Source organism: Gymnoscopelus microlampas (genome assembly GCF_963454915.1).
Source record: "Gymnoscopelus microlampas genome assembly, chromosome: 18".
Classification (NCBI taxonomy): domain Eukaryota; kingdom Metazoa; phylum Chordata; class Actinopteri; order Myctophiformes; family Myctophidae; genus Gymnoscopelus; species Gymnoscopelus microlampas.
In genome coordinates this window covers 9,821,235-9,838,239 of record NC_139955.1, presented here as the reverse complement: position 1 = coordinate 9,838,239, position 17,005 = coordinate 9,821,235, and the positions used below count along the sequence as shown (strand labels likewise).

General features: G+C 44.1%; 1 protein-coding gene across 3 annotated transcripts in view; it reads left to right on the top strand.

Annotated features, from left to right (window-relative positions):
- atrx (ATRX chromatin remodeler) overlaps nucleotides 1–15,561 on the top strand; it is a 46,952-nt gene extending 31,391 nt beyond the window's left edge. For 2 of the 3 annotated variants that reach the window (XM_084042118.1, XM_084042117.1), the window contains exons 30-34: nucleotides 7,869–8,018; nucleotides 11,019–11,141; nucleotides 11,759–11,854; nucleotides 12,400–12,528; nucleotides 13,830–15,561. In XM_084042118.1, the coding sequence (XP_083898244.1) occupies nucleotides 7,869–8,018; nucleotides 11,019–11,141; nucleotides 11,759–11,854; nucleotides 12,400–12,528; nucleotides 13,830–14,051 (720 nt within the window). In that variant the 3' untranslated portion in view covers nucleotides 14,052–15,561. The remainder of the gene's footprint in view (nucleotides 1–7,868; nucleotides 8,019–11,018; nucleotides 11,142–11,758; nucleotides 11,855–12,399; nucleotides 12,529–13,829) is intronic. The other variant, XM_084042119.1, reaches the window with a different exon arrangement.
- The last annotated feature ends 1,444 nt before the right edge of the window (nucleotides 15,562–17,005 follow it).

Below are 17,005 nucleotides of genomic sequence, written 5' to 3'. Positions count from 1 at the left end.
TGCTGTAAAATTGCCGTTTCAATTTCCTTCACCAGGAACGGCACCAAATTCCACTTTAAATGCCAATCTCCTTTTTGCCTGAACCTGCTTTGCGGAGCGTGCTCTGTGCCTTTGAACTTCCAGTGATAAACATTGTTGTTTTAAAGCAGCATGTCTCCATCTCACAGCCTCTTCTGGCTTCTATCGCTCCTCGTGTTCCCTCGCTTGTCCTTCCAATCTTCTCTTCTCTCCTGGGTGCAGGTGCTGTGTCACTAGTTGGGGGCCCTCTCAAGGCCCCCTGTGGTTTAATGGGAACACACGGCCCTTTGAGGGGCTGTCCAACCGCACACAGCTGCACGGATTCCTCTGTTTACAGCTATTTACTAAATAGTGCTCACATTAGAACACAACCTGCACTCTCTTTTACTTTCCTGTGTCCTTCACTGTGTCCTTGCCGTCCTTGCCTCTTTTCCTTCCTCTCTCAAGAGTCCTTCCCACTCCCTCCTACTCTGCAGTCCCAGAGTTCATCCTGGTAATCTTAAGTGGTTTTTCCCTCTTTGTTTTGGTTTGACTTGGGTTTCTCCGCTGAGGTCTGTAAACAGAATGGGATAAAAGCAACACTGTGAGTTCGGCTTCCACGCTGTTTTTCTTTTTTTTCTCCCAAAACCGGACAGGCGAGAAGCCTTTCGAAGCACCTTGGAGGAAAATAATTTTTCCGTCCAAAAGATCTTTATCTCTGCTCCCCTCATGCGCATTAATGGGGAAGGAACGCTGTATCTAAGCAGCTAACTTCGGGGGCCGCGGTCCTCCCGAGCCTCGCAGCATAACCCCACCATCAGTGAAATCCAACTTTTTCAGCGCAGCTCAGCCGGAGATTTGAGAGAGGAAAGATGTGCCGGGGTTTGAGCCGCCGCCCATTCAGATGTGCATGATCTTTAACGAGCCCGGTGACATTTATGTGACATGGTATTAAAAGATGGAGAGGAGCTTTTGAGGAGCTGACCCGTTCAGCTGTGATGTGGCAGCGCTTGTACTACGGAAGGAATTTTTTCGCCGTCTGGAATAATGAGAAGATGAGTCAGACACCCCTCCATTACCTTGAGCCAAATATCCTCGGCACACAAGGAGGAGAGAAGGAGTTTTATCCATGGCAGACAGCTTACTGGGCTCCCCCTGTCACCCTGTGCATTGCAGTCCTCTCTGAGACGGGTATAGCTGTTGCTTTCAAGCACTTGGGTCGTATTGAGCAAGCTGAGTCAATGTATCTTTGTAAAATGCAATTTTACGGCCTTTCCCCAATCTCTTTAATCAGCCCTGTGTACAGACTAGTAAAAAGAAAGAAAATCAACTAACCGCCCCCCCCACTGCCTGGAAGTCCTGTGTATCCCCATGGCCTGCAGCCGGCATCTTTCTACACCTCCCTCTCGTCTTTCTCACCCCTTCCTTCCGTCCCCTCACCTTGTACCCCCCCCGCCCAGTCCTTCCCGTCCCGTCTTGCCCCTCCGTTCATACCCCCCACCCCATCCCCCCATCCCCGAGACCATCTGTTGGCCTGACTCACCACTCTGCCTCTGAATGTTCAAAGAGACCTCAGTTAAAGTTGTTTTTCTTTTTCCCCTGCCTGATGGAGGGTCATTATTTAAAGCCCTCTCTTAAAGACATCCCCCCCTGCTCTTCAGAGAAACTAATTGGAGACAAAGGAAGCAGGCGCATTTCCCCCTAATGATAAAGGAGGACTGCACAACCCCAGACATGAGATCCTACCTTCTGCCCCAATGGCCTCAACACACCCTCCAGCCTGTGTTAGTGTGTGTGCTTGAGCGCAAGGCATGCCTATGTGGTCGCATTGATTTATCTCTTGTGTTGTCTAGGGCAGTGCTTCCCAACCTTTTTTAATTTCAAGGACACTCACAGTTTGACATGCATTAGGACCACACACCCCTATTTGATACCATTTTTATCTCTGCTGTAGAACTGCACATGGCTTAGAAATAAATGGACGGTGTATTTGTATGTGCGTGTGTGTGTTCAATCCGTGAACGCATCTGTCACTTTCGATTTCTTTGGCTATTAAAAAATGGCAGATATACAAGCTCATAGCACCGGGTGCCGCCATTTATACAGCGCTTTTCTCCAACTTATGAGCTTGTAGATCTGCTATTTTTGAAAAATCTTGAAAATGTGTGCACATCTTTCAATATATATATTTTTTAAAGCGAACATGTGTAACTAAAAGCTTTGCTTCTGGGGGGTCCCTGGACCGAAATATTTTGAAATGGGGGTCCACGGCCAAATACATATCTAAAAATGTTTTTCTAACAGTATGTTGCTATATCAGTGGTGCTCCAACCTTTCCATGTCAAGGACACCCAAAATGATATGCATTTGGCCACGGACCCCCCCCATCTCAAAATATGTTGTTCCAGGGACCCCCAGAAGCACAGATCGGAGTTAAAAATGTTTGCTTTAAAACATATATATATTCAAAGATTTGAACAAATTGTCCACGATTTTTCAAAAAATAGCCAAAGAAAAATGACACTAAAAATGTAATTAAAATGACACGTTCCTGGTTTTAATGGATTAAAGCAGTAAGGGTCCCTCAGGGTCCTGCAGCGAAGTGGGTGGCTATGAAGACAGAAGTAGGACGCCTATGACCTATCTATACTTTAATATCTATGGTTTGTACGCTCAGCAGTTTGCTCACTAGACCGTTGACCGCTGGTTACTTTACATTGCTGTAGAGCAATAATACAAGTAGGAAGCAAGCAGCCTTGAGCTACATGGCGTCTTATCCTAGCATGGTATGGCACAGTATCATATACTAGTACAGTAATCGTACAGTATCTTATTCTAGTACAGTTGCATGGTATCTTATTCTCACCCCACACGTCAGACTGACTGTCTCTCATTCTGAAGTCTCTAGGAATAGACTCCATGCCCCTACTAGCTGAGGCTTGTTTTAATGGGAATGTGTGCAGTGTTTGTCTTTGTTCAGCCTTTTGTGACACACGTGATTTTGTTTCTTTTTCTTTAATTGATTGACAGCCAGATAAATCCCTGGCACTTGTCCTCAGGCCCTGGAGGCTGTAAAGACCCCACTGTCGTCAGGGCAGGGGTGTTCGCCTAATGTCAGGCACAATACCTCGCCACAGAGGAGCCGTTCAGTGCAGGCCAGTGGGCTTATGTGTATCCTATCCTTACAGTGGGGGGGGGGGGGCACTATCTCGGCCCTGTAAGTTCCTGGTTAGCCCATGCCATGTCCATCGAAGTCTGTGATCAGCTTGGCTCCCTGGGACAGTGGAGTACAGATGGATCACTTGTGGCAGGCAGATGACTCAGGATCCCTCTGGTACCTGAAACACACACTGGATGTGGAGTGTGAAGTACCGTGTGCGTTTATGCCCTTCTGGTGCGCGCTACTGCAGCAGACACACCAGAAGCATTCACTGAAAAGCCCCACCTGTGACATCTCCGGTTTGACCTAAAAATATCCCAATTGTGTATCAATTCTGCTTTAAAGGAGTATTTTACCCCAAAAAATGTCTTATTTTCTATACCGGATACAATAGCATCTTTCTGCCTGTAATCAAATTATTGGCTTAGGAATGTGACAAAAACAAAAAATCTCCATGAGTTCAATGCTTCATGGGATGTGTAATTGATAGAAAATAAGTCATTTTTTGACCCTTTAAGGGTCTGTAACTCAGAGAGTGTACTTATGCGGCAATATGGCCGTGATTTTTTTTTGTTTTTTATGAAAACTTGCTTTTCTGGTGACGTTACTGTGACGTTACTGTTAGCTTATTCTTCCTAGTGAACAGAACCGTTGTTTATATCCCACTCAGAATGTAATATTGTTAGCAATGATCATTCAGTAATAACGTACATGTACAGTGTATTTTCCTTGTGTATTCTGTTTTCTCCATGTTCCGCAAGCGCTCCTCACGTTTGGGGATTCTCCCTCCCACCCACTCACCTGCCCACCCACTCTCTTTCACACCTGCATATGTTCCTTCCAGAAGATTGTTTTTTTCCATTCACATCTTTTTTTTCTCCTCTCCATCTCCCTCCTTCCTCCAGACCTTCATCTCTTACCCCCAATCTTCATCACTGGGCAGAATGCCCCCCCCCCCCCCCTCCCAATGGCCCCCTCGTGAAGTGTTTCTCTGTTAAATAGAGGTTTATTACAGCGGTAATGAGGGGAATAAAATAAAAGCGGTGAATACGGTTGCCGAATTTAAAAGCTCAACACAAAAGGCTGCAGTTTAGAAGCAGGAAATTGGGCTAACATGATCGAGGGTGTTCTCAGCTCACCCAAAATATCTGATAACACGGCCAAAAAGCCTGCTGCCCGGGTAGCAACCGCAGCTATTAATGCATGGGAGGGAGGGTGTTTAAATGCATCGCAGCCTTTCCAGTTAAGCACCATCTAAAGTCTTAATAGTGAAGTACATGCGGATGGCGGTTGCCAAGTTGTAAAATATCCTTACATGGGGCCTGTTCATAGGCTGAAAACCCTGTTTGCGTCTTGGTAATGTGGGAGCTACCTAAAGATTCAGGTCAGCCATTTTTTATAATGTACACACACACAGAGAGAGAAGGCGAACATATAGGTTGTTCTCTCAATGGAAAGAATAGAGAGGTTCATACAATTGTTTGAATTCCATATATGTTTGATGCCTAGTTGAATTACTGCAGTAATTCTGTGATTTGTAGTTTTATTACGAGCTCCCTCCCGTCTCTCGCTCTCCCTCGTTCTCCCGTCACCTCAAGCCAAGATTTCCATCAGAAAACATGCTTTACATTAATAGGCCATTTGCAGAACCTTTGTCCAGTAAAATGCACTTTCCTCTCCCAACGTGCAGTTCAGAATCAAGATGGCAGATTATCAGGGACCCCAGAAAGTGGAGTTCTTCTTGGTCCACAATGGAGGGAGTCCGCGCACACACATTGTGATCCAATGCCAAAATTCTTTTCCAGATTTTCGTCCTCTGAAATACTTACTTTCTCAGAGTGCATTTGAGTGGAGTAATTTACCTCTCTAAGCATCTGCCCACCCAGTGGTTTCTCTCGTTCTCTTGCTCGAACCGTGCAGTAAAGTGATAGGCTTTTCCCTCCTCCTTCAGGATGACAATAGCACAGCTCCCCCCCCCCCCCCCCCCCACACACACGCACACACACCTAAGCACATACTTACACACTGTGCACCAGGATGGACTGGACCACCCCAGAGCCGTTGCTGGTGGGGATTATTAAGGCATCCCAGAATGAACCGGGTCCCGGGTTGGGGTGGGGGTGACCTGTGGTTCTACTGACTGCTACCACTCTCCAGGTCCTCAGTCTTTCATTTGATCTTTGTGTACATTTGTGTTTAGATATGTTTTTTTTATACTGAATGACGCAGGCATATCAATTTGGGGGCCCTTGACTTGAAAATGTTTGAGAACCACTGGCCCAAGTCATCAACCAAGTAAAGTTGTCCCATCAGCCGTCTAGTCAAGAATCAAGAGGGGCTTATTTGTCACTCACTCATACAGGTAAAAGCAGCAAGATGTTGGCGTTCCACATGTTGCTAACACAACCACACTAGTTGTCCATTACAGGGATTCTCACCCTTTTTTAATTTCAAGGACCCCTACTTTGATATCCATTAAGCCACGACCCCATTTGGTTGCGTTTGTGTACACTCGTCACAGCCCAGGGTCAATTTTGCTCCCAATTATCAGTCATTTAGCTGGGGACCCCCTGGAAACCCCATCAAGGGGCCCCAGGACCAGTGAGTATATTGCACATCTAGTAATGCCTCTGTGGTAAGGCTGGGTAATATGACTTCAAATCAATAACACAATTATTTAATTAATAATACTTTTGCCTCGATTACGATTAATGGATTATTATTTAATATGAATACATGGTGATAATGGCAGATCTACAAGCTGTAGCTCGGCTATTTTCACCACCATTGTACAACAAAGTATAATACAGGGCTGTACAAGTGGTTTATCAGGCTATCTATTTAGTCTATTATAAAACTTATAGGACAACTTGTTTTTTTCGTGGCATTAAGAAAAAATATCTATATTGGTTCTAAATATCGTTTTCTATAAGTTTTCGGTTAATTACCCGGCGCTATTCTGTGGATGCATGGAACACAACACAACACTGCCCCGACTACGACCTTTCCTCTACCTTGGTGGAACAGAACTCTGGATGTCTTCTCTTCAGGGCTTTTTTATGTCCTAATTAGCAAGTGAAGCAGCAGTTTGAGCGCCTGGCTGGGTCTCTGCTGCTCCAAGACGTCTGGCTGTTCCAGGGTGGCCTGGTCCTCACTGTCGCCTGGAAACCTTGTATGTCCAAAACTGTTACTTTTCAGGAAATGACAAAAAAAATCCAATGTAGTTATTATTTAGTCAAAAGCTCTTGTTAATACTTTTCATAGGGTCAATATTTATAAACTAAATATGATTTATATATAGTTTTATTTTATTTTGCAAAAATAGACAATCAACAAGCTCACATAGATGGGATATTTTTGCTACCGTATGACACTGTAGTGTGACAAAGTAGGGCATTCATTTGCAAAAACAAACATAAAAGGTTGAAATACGGATATATGAGGTTTCTGCCTGACCGCAACCATATCCTGATTGGACTCCACGTTACTTGCCACATGTTTCTGTTTTAGCAGCCATCAGACCCGCTCAGTCCCCAGGCCCCAGCGTTCTGCAGGGTGTCGTGCGGGCGGGCAAACGGCGCACCGTGGTCTTTATGGGGGCTGACCTCCTCACTTCAGCCCCCATTTCTGCCTCTCCTACCTGTCTCAGCCACCTTATCTCACTCCTCCGGGGTGGAGGAGAAGAAGGGCCTAAAAATAGACTCTCTCATCTGGCCCACTGGCGGCTCTGGCCTCTCCTTTATGAGAGATCCAGTTTCTCCCCCGTCTGGTCGGCTGTTTATTTTCTGTTTATGCAGCGCGGCTTCGCAATCACTGCTTAATTTCTTAGAGGTCGGCGGTCCCTCTTTTTTCTTCACGCCGCCGACGTCTATGATTAATTTTGTTTTGTCACTGTCCAATCAGAGGGCGAGAGAGGGGCGGGGCAGGGGGACGACGCAACCCCGCCGCGGTGTCGTTTCCACATTTGCGAAGGTCCATTTAATGTAAAGCAAAGGCAAGACAAAGAAAAGCAAACACAGGCTGTAGAGAGAGTAATTTAAACCACGTTTGTGTGACCGAGGCCTGGCCCTCCACTCACATCTTACTCAGGTATTGTTTTCAATAACACTGTTGTCATGGAAACCCGAGTCGCATGAAAGCATCCGATTACAGTTTTTTATATATATCTTCACTTCTCTCTCTCTACCCATTTGTCTCTATCTTCATTTGTCCCTCTTCATGTGCCTCTGTATCTTTCTCAGAGTCAACCCTTTTTGTTTATTCACTAAATGTTTTAGTTTCGTTATTTTGGAGCATTGGTGAGTTCTCTCACATGTAACATACATGTATGCAGGTTTATTGAATTCTACAACATGATGGACGACATATTTAAATGTCTCTTTTAAGAAACATGAAAACAGCTGTTATCATAAATATTCACATTTTAAGTATCTTTCAACAATATAAATGACCTTTCACTCTGTTATTCAGAAATCTGATTTCAGCAAATGAAGACAAGGCACAACGTTGGAGTACATTGTTAAATTGCGCTATTAAGGAAGTTTAGAGAAAATGGAAGACATTTAATATTGGTGTTTGGCCCGTGGATATTCCATTATTCCTTTGAAGTCCTATTGAACTTCTCTGGCTCTGAGATACTGCAAGAAGGTCCAAGCCTCTCCCTGCCGTCTGCCCATCATTAATAGCTGTTTTAACCATCTCTCCCTTGTAGGATCTAGTCCTGGCCGAGCTTCTGCAGAGCTTCAAGGACCAGATTGTGTGTTACCACGAACACGACTCCCTGCTGGATCACAAGGAAGAGGAGGCTCTGAGCGAAGAAGATCGCAAGGCAGCCTGGACCGAGTATGAGGCAGAGAAAAAGGTAGCGCAAAAAAACAAACACCCCCCACACACACACACACACACACACACACAGGTATATAACATCAGCAGGTCAGTAACAAGTGAACAGGTACATACCAGCAGGTCACTAACAGGTTATCTATATAACCTTTATTTAACCATTAGAAACATTGAGACCCTCTCTTTAGTTTTGCACGAATGAACTGGCCATGAGCTAAATAAGTTGCACACAAAGAACAAACATAAGACAATACATCTATTCAGAACACAGACTACCGAAATTACTCGCCTAAGAGAAAATAAAATAAGGTTTAAACAGATTAAAACAATAAAATGCAATATAACAAAAGTGGCTACTTGCATCAAAGCAGGAACAGCAACTTGTAAGAGCTTCCGCAATTATCTTTTTAACGAAATTAAGGATGCCAGTTCAGGTCGGGTCTGAATATCATTCCAAGACCGAGGTCCAAAATAACGTAAACTTCTTTGCCTGTCTCAGTCCGCATTACGGGTACTGTATAACGCAAACATTGGATCTGAGGTTAAAAGAGTTTCTAATGAAATCAAATTTAGTGCAAATGTGAGCTGGGAGATTACCAAGTAAAGCTTTGGAGATGAAAAAAAAATACATACCAGTGCTGTGACCTGTGGGTGGATAAGACGACCAGCAGCTCACTAACGGGTTAACAGGTACATACCAGCAGCTCACTAACGGGTTAATATGTACAAGTGAAACACGTTGGACTCTCATCCTCCAGCTCTCCCTCTGTTGACCTTTTTTCCCTGCCTAGCCAGCCCCCTCCCAGTCGCTGGGTAATTAGTAGGGTTTATTTGGACAGAGAAGAAGCTTATGGACAGGGTCTAATTCACACTAATGATTATTTTTTCCAGCTAACTCTGTCTCCTCTGCCCTCTCTGAGCCTTAAGCAGCTTTCCCCTGCAGCTCCTCTGCTGTTAACTATGGAGCCTCCCTCCATCGCAGTACTGTTAACCATGTAGCCTCCCTCCATCGCAGTACTGTTAACCATGTAGCCTCCCTCCATCGCAGTACTGTTAACCATGTAGCCTTCCTCCATCGCAGTACTGTTAACCATGTAGCCTCCCTCCATCGCAGTACTGTTAACCATGTAGCCTTCCTCCATCGCAGTACTGTTAACCATGTAGCCTCCCTCCATTGCAGTACTGTTAACCATGTAGCCTCCCTCCATTGCAGTACTGTTAACCATGTAGCCTCCCTCCATTGCAGTACTGTTAACCATGTAGCCTCCCTCCATTGCAGTACTGTTAACCATGTAGGTCCCCCCATTGCAGTACTGTTAACTGAAAGAGTCGCACACTGATAAATGGCTAATAAATTGTGTTTTAGCAATTCATGGGTCCGAGTTTGTCAGGTGGCACCTGACAAAGTTACTGTGTGTCCACCTCTTCCCAATAATATGCAGAAACAATGTGCATTTATCTTTTGGTGAAGTTATTAGGAAATTATATTTTTTTGCAATATTAAATTATATTAAACAGGAGCCCTCGGTTTGTCGACCTCTTGAGATTTATATTAACAAGGATTTTACTTGTGTGCCGTCGGAAATCGTGGACAGTACATCAAGTGTTGGAAATGAGTGTGTGCGCGTGCATGCACGCATGCGCATGTGCATGTGCAGCCTTCAGTCATAAATCCTCAGCACAAACACACACAGTGTCTTGAGGTTGAAGTTGAATCGCTACTTGACTGTTAATATTCTTTTTGTATTTCCCAATCCGAAAACAGAACTGTGTGCAGCTGTGTGTGTATGTGTGTACTGTGTTGTTTAGGCTTGCACACCTGCCTCTGACCAGGTCCAAAGACCCCCTCCCCCCCTACACACACACACACACACACAAAGAAATTGGAAACACACACACACACACACACCGGATGTCCAGATTACAGGGCAAACACGGGAGCATCTGCAGAAGAGGTTTAATTACACAAAAACACTTGACATCCTGCTGTCCATTACTGGGACAAGCCTTGTTTACTTCAGGTACATACTGTAAATACACCACATGAACCCTCTGGACGAGGTGGACTGGAGGCTTTCAGGCCATCTCCATTTGGTCTTGACATGAATTTGTAGGATATAATAATAAGCTGGACTAGGTGTCAAAGTAAACTGCATTATCCACTTGAACCCTACAGTAATACCCCCTGATTTTGGGGAGGGGGTGGGGCATTTTGCCAGAATTAGCCGATCTACAAGCTCACAACACGTGTAGGACGGCTATTTCTGGCGAAAAGAGTTGGTGTAGAAGGAAACTAGAGCAGACGAGGTCCGTTTTGACCTGTATATTGTATAGAAGGTTTAATTGGTTAAGTGTGATCCAGAAACAGTTTAATAATCACACAGACAACATGAATCTATTTAATAACCACACAGACATCGACACATTGTGAACTTGTAGATCTGCAATTTGATGTAGAGAGAGAGAAAAGGAGCCGAACTAGTACAGCGCCGTGGGGGGCCCCGATCAGCTAAGTATATAGGGTTTAAGTGGTTAAAAACATAGTGAATCGGTTACACCACATTGTATTACATATGGTCAGTCAAATTTGTTTTTATAGCTCATTTCATACGCAGTGAATTTCAATGTGATTCACATTAGAGTACAAGAAACAAGACAAATATGTACAGGTATACAAAGTATACAGATATACAAAGTATAGACCAGACATAAACTGAACCGTTTCTAATTTGTGCTCTTTTACATACACTTAATGACTCTTAATTCACGTGTTTAATTTTTTGTGCATTTGCATTTGTGTCTCCTCCCCTCCTTATGTTTATGATCTAATTCTTTAGTCTTGTAACTGCACAATTAAGAATCTCACCCACCTTACTTGTAATGATGTGCTCTGACAATAAAGATTGATTCTGAGTGATACTGAAAACGGCATTTCTACACCACAGCTATCAAAAAAAAAAGTAAAGGCTGACTGACCTCCTCTAATCCCACTGCGGCATGCGTGTCGTCCATCTCTCAGGGTCTGACAATGAGGACCAACTTCCCGACCATGCAAGCCCAGATGGAGATGGGTGGGGTTCACGGCTACCTGAACCCCTTCAATGTGGCTGCTCTGACCAACATGACCCACGCGCAGCTGGAGGTAAGTAATGAGCTCCACATGACCCCCCCGTCCCAGCAGCACGGAGCCCCACATTCCACAGACCCCGCTGCTAATTGTGACAGCGGTCCCTCCGCTATAGCTGTGTCCCGGTGCAGCGCAGGCCAGCCCCTGCTCCCTTACAGAACAGTTGGTCGTCCTGTGGCCGTGCCAGCTGCTATTTATACATGCTGGGGAATGGAGGAGAAATCCAAGAAGGAATGTTTTTAGATGGTGACAAAAAAAGAGTCCTCTGTTGTTTTGAGGTGTGTGTGTGTGTGTGTGTGTGTGTGTGTGTGTGTGTGTGTGTGTGTGTGTGTGTGTGTGTGTGTGTGTGTGTGTGTGTGTGTGTGTGTGTGTGTGTTTTAACCACTTCCAACCTGGCATCCCTATATTGTCTTAGACGATTTTTTTTCAAAATAAATCTTTAACAAATGCTGATTTATTTTCAAAGAAATGCGAAAATAGCCTATCTATAAGCGGACAACGTGTTGAGAAAGCGACACGTTGGCAGCTTGTAGATGTTTTCACTAGGTTTGAAATGGGACCTGAGTGTTTTATGCACCTAGGTTTGCGTTCTCATTCTGGTGAATTCCTCTTGTTCTTTTACGTGTGTGCAGGATCTTATAAACCAGGGTCGTCAGAAGGTTCTAGAAGCCAGTAACGCGTTGAAGGCTTTACCACGGGAGTCGTATGAGGATATTATTGCCAGAGTGGTGAGTAGTGTTCTGTTCCTGTTCATAGATCTAAATTGTTGGCGTCTAGGTGGCGCAGGGGTAAAGTTCCTGCCCACCACCGTGGAGACTTGGGTTTGAATCCTCCACCGTGCCGCCGGCTTGCCCAGCTGCTACAAACGGACACATTGTTCGTGGTCGGGGGTGGGAAGCCGGCTGGTACAGGTTGGTCGGGGCACCTGCTCAGCAGGGAGTGGCACTGGAAGGGAAAGTGTGTTCTTCTGCACACGATATGACCTTCAGGTGAAACTCCTCACTGTCGGGTGAAAAGAAGCAGCTGGTAACTCGTGGTTTTCTACACCCTCCCCAGCAACACGATGGAATAAGCTTAACTAAATTTAGACAAAATGTAAAAGATTGAAAAAATATATATAGATAGATGGATAAATAGATTTCAATCGGTATAGTTCAATGTCCATGTTATGAAAGAATTTGCCAGTGCATGTTCCACTTGTTGTTCGCAACATTTGGTATTTTTTTGTATTGTAAAGATTCTTTTAGCCACCTGTGAATGTCTTTTCCCACAGTGGAAGGAGAACCCGTCTCTAACGGAGAACCAGGTCCAGGCCATGGCAATGGGCCGACAGGCCAGCGTTGAACTGGAACAGAAGAGACGCGAAGCAGTCTACAGGGACGTACTCAGCAAGCAGCAGACGGTATGTCTCACAGAACGCCACCAAAGGTTTCAACTTGGCGTCCTTATGGTTAAAGAACAAATTTACAAGCGTTGTGCGCTTAGACATAGTGCGGTTTTGCCATTTGTTATGTGAGGAAGTATATAGGGTTTAAATGGTTAATCAATGATGATGATATTCATTCAATTCATTTTTTTTATTTCTTTTTTTTTCATCTTTATTTCATATTGATCAGTGTAGAGAGACAGGAAACCAAGGGCAGAGAGAGAGGAGAGACAGATCTAAAGACGGGTCTGATTTGAATTCGGGTCTTCACGCTCACAAGGAGCATATGGTCTGAGCCACCAGGCCCCCCACCTGCTTTTGAAACGATAGAATATGAAATGAGGGTTGGCCAGCAGCCAAATTTGCACCAGCAGTAAAATGCGTGATCATCTCCCAGCCTTTTAAGGCTCCAACTTAACCACTATTACAATACTGACGGCCATTTTTGTGTTTGTAATACAATGTCTTTTTTAACACCGCCCATTTCCCTGAAAAAACTGCCCACAAGTATTAATGACTGCCTGGAAAATCAGTCGCAAATAATTCTGGGAAATTGAGTGAGTCAGCAACTTCAGCAAGCTTAGACGTTGAAGCTCCACAAACAATGTGTAACACACCTTATGAGAACATTACAGCCAGAGTGGATTAAGCATCAAAAGATTGACTACTTGTAGCAATGGTACAGCATCTTTAATTGGAAGTTTATTTTAATCCTGTCGGTAAGTGTATCTTAAGGTGGAATTTTCCTTAACCACTTAGCCCTATTTTATACTTAAGCTCACAATTGTAGATCTGATATTTCTTTTTGAACTTTATTTGTATTTTTCACCTATAATGACTTGCTCAAAATAGGGACACCAGTTTGGAAGTGTTAAAGTGCCCAGTTTGGATGCACTGTTAATGTGTCTGTTCAATTCTAGTGTCTCAAGCCAGACAATTCTTCTACAATCTTTGAATGCTACAGAGTCTGTAATTACGCCCACTAAAAGTTGCCCCCGCACAGAAAGCTGTTGTTTGTGTTCGTGAAAATATATTTTAAAATATATATTGGAATTTCCATTTCTGCTAAGCAGCAAGCTAAGTACGCCTCGGCCAATTAGATTTCCAGTAGGAGTTATTTACGCGACTGCAAAAGCGGAAGTTTGGCGGAGGCAGGACATCTGCTTTATTTAGTTAGGCGGAAGTATTTGAAAACTCTGCAAAGCCCACAGTCTCGTGTTGTTCTGTGTCCTCCATCCATTTCTTCACCTCCTCCTCCTCCTCCTCTCTCCCGTCAGCTGATGGTCTACGTGCAGAAGGTCCTCAACAACAGGAAGGTCCGTGAGCAGCAACAGCTCATGGCCAACCAGGTCAACTACCTGCAACAGCTGGCCGCGCAGAACGGCATGATGGGAGGAGACACCGGCCTCAGCCAGACGCAACTGTTGAATTTGTACCAGCAGCTACATGGCATTTCCCCCTTCGGGAACATGAACCCAGGGCCCTCCAAGGGCCTGTAGGGGCCCCTCGGAGGGGGAAAAAGAACAACCCACATCCCTGTGTAACTAAGGCTCCCACAGCGGCCCAGTCCAAGTGGTGCCCTTCTCTCCGCTTAATGCACCACACGGGGGCCTCTGGCGTTTCGACTGAGGGCGAGGTTTTTGAAGGGTGGTGCACTCAAGCCGAGACGGGCGTCCTTTGAGACTCGGCCGCTGTCCACTGTGGCCTCCAGTAGGACGGACGGGTGTCTGCAGCCCTTTAGAAGGAGTCCACCCCGAGTCCACGTGGCTCTCAGGCACTGAGAGGAGAGGAGGACGCAGAAAAGTCATGTAAAAAGAGACTGTATTGAAGGGGGTTTATTAACAATTTCATCTGAAATTATTGTATATACCGCCTTAATGTTATTCAAGTTCGATATCTTCATTTTTCATGTATTTAATGATAACAACAGGTTTTACCCCCAATGCTTTTAAGCATTGCATTGTTTTTCCCCTTAAAGGAGGGCTTGTTGATTATTTACGTGGAACTCAGTTGTTTTTATACAGTTTAAAAGAAAACGCCTAACTAAAGCTGAGTGGGACCAGTGTTCGTGGATGACTGGACTCTATGATATGAATATCTAGAGTACTTCATCCCCGATCGATTCCTCCGCCAATATCTACCTGTTCATGGGCAGCTATTGGTGCCGTGAAGTCCTGCTCTTTTTGGGAGACAATTGACGATGTCAAAAAAAAAAAGTAAAGAGAAAAAAGTTTAGGCCTTATATAAATTTCCTAGAAAAAAAAAAGAATTCTGTAAAGTTCTGAAATTTGAGATATGTTGAACTCCTGTTTTTCTATTCTGCTTTTAGGCATTTACACATTAGTTGTCGCTCCACATGTTAATGGAATGCTGTTGTCGTTCAAAATGCCTGCCGGGTTCCTATAAACTTTTTGTAACCTCATTCATGTCGTCTGGTGTTGTCTAGCATAGCACTTGTGCGTCCCCGTTTATCGTTTGACCCACTTGTGTTGACCCCGCCCCACCACCCCCCACCTAAAGACTGAATCTCACAAAGCGCAAGTCTAGTTAGCCGTGAGCGGCCAGGAGACCCCAAGCAACTCCACACGTTTTTATTTTATTATTAATTGTTTTTGTTTTTTTAATTTCAAAAACTCACATATTTGAATACTCTTTCTCCTTGGTTACCAGGCTAACTTCCACAGCCTGCTTTGTGAGAACCCCCCCCCCACCCACCCACCCACCCCGCCCCAGGTTACTTCCATTCTTTTTGGCACATCCTTGCTTCTAAATGCTTTCAACTGGTGTAGCTGTTAATGAGGAGAGATCCACGCATTTCTCGTTAGGGGGCCGCCGTCTCCGTTTTTGCACAAGGTGTACTTATTAAATGTAGAGAAACGTTTCTGCCCTACTCAGAATGTTCTTATGTTAGCGAATACACCAACTTGATTTGCCATTAATCTGATCTGCTATTATCTTGATAAGTATTTAATATTAACATTTAATAAAGTGACCAAAAGGATGACCACCTTATGTTTTCAGACTCATTTCTTTTCACACTGGTCTGCACTGCTTCCAGACGGTAAAATGTTTAAATTCATGTTCTATATGGGGTTGGATGGGAATCTTGGAGACGAGAACTTTGGAAGATTGGCCTTTGTGTTAACCCATTCAATCCGGTAACGCATCTGTCACTTTAGATTTCTTTGGCTATTCAAGCAGATCTACAAGCTCTATGAGCTATTTTTGAAAGAAAATCGATATATATATATATATATATATATATATATATATATTGTTTTGCCAACTGAGATTTTATTCAGAGTGCAGGCAAATCTGATTTGTTTCTATGACTGTCTACACTGTTTACAAGTTGTCATATTGGATTTGTGTGTTCAGACATCGTTGCCCTATCTGCATTGATTGCTGTGTTCATGTGACGCAACGACACAGGTGTGAGTAATGCTCAATTTATCCCATTCAATCTATAACCATGTAGCTATAACCATTATTTTATACTTTGGCTTTTAAAAAATGGCAGATATATAAGACCATAGCTCAGCACAGAGTGCCGCGCTATGAGCTTGTAGATCTGCTATTTTTTTTTAAATCATGAAAATGTGTGCAAATCTTTGAATAAATATTTTTTAATTTGCAACTCAAATCTTTGCTTCTGGGGGTCCCTGGAACTAAATATTTTGAGATGGGGGCTCAGTGGCCAAATACATGTAATTTTGGATGGTCCTTGACATGAAAAAGTTTGAGAACCACTGATATAGCAACACATTTTCAGAAACCTGATTTGGAAGACATTTTTGATTCCCGGATTGAATGGGCAGCTGTCTAAATGTACCCTTAAAGGAGTAGTTCACCCAAAACATAACATATTTTCTATCAAAATTACACACACCCCATGAAGCCTTGAATTGTTTTAGTTTTTGTCGCATTCCTAAGCCAATAATTTGATTACTCATTACTTGAGTCTCTGGTAGGATACTTGCGGAGTCTCCTTCCGGAGACATTAGCATCTTTCCGCCGGTCATCAAATTATTGGCTTAGGAATGTGACAAAAACTAAAACAATTCAAGGCTTCATGGGGCCTGTAACTCTGAGAGTGTACATTTGTATAAAAGCCCTGAGTATTTTAAAGTGTAGATTGGGATCCCACAGAATACAATGCATCAAATTGGTGCATATAAAACTGTGGGGTGGGGGGGGGGTCACTGTCGTATGACAGTTTGGGTTGCCAGTGTGAACATGGCCATCAGACATAGGTGTCCTCTGGCCAGATAACTTGGTCTGTCTGACCTGAAGCACTGCACTACCCCAGGACACCCAGAGAACTATCTGACCATCTAAGCCCACTTTTGTCTAACCATCGCTCTCCTCTCCCTTCAATCTTTCATCCCCCCCCCCCCCCCCCCCCCCCCCCCCTCCTGCTCCTCGTATTGTTTTCATTTCTCAGTCTACCAGG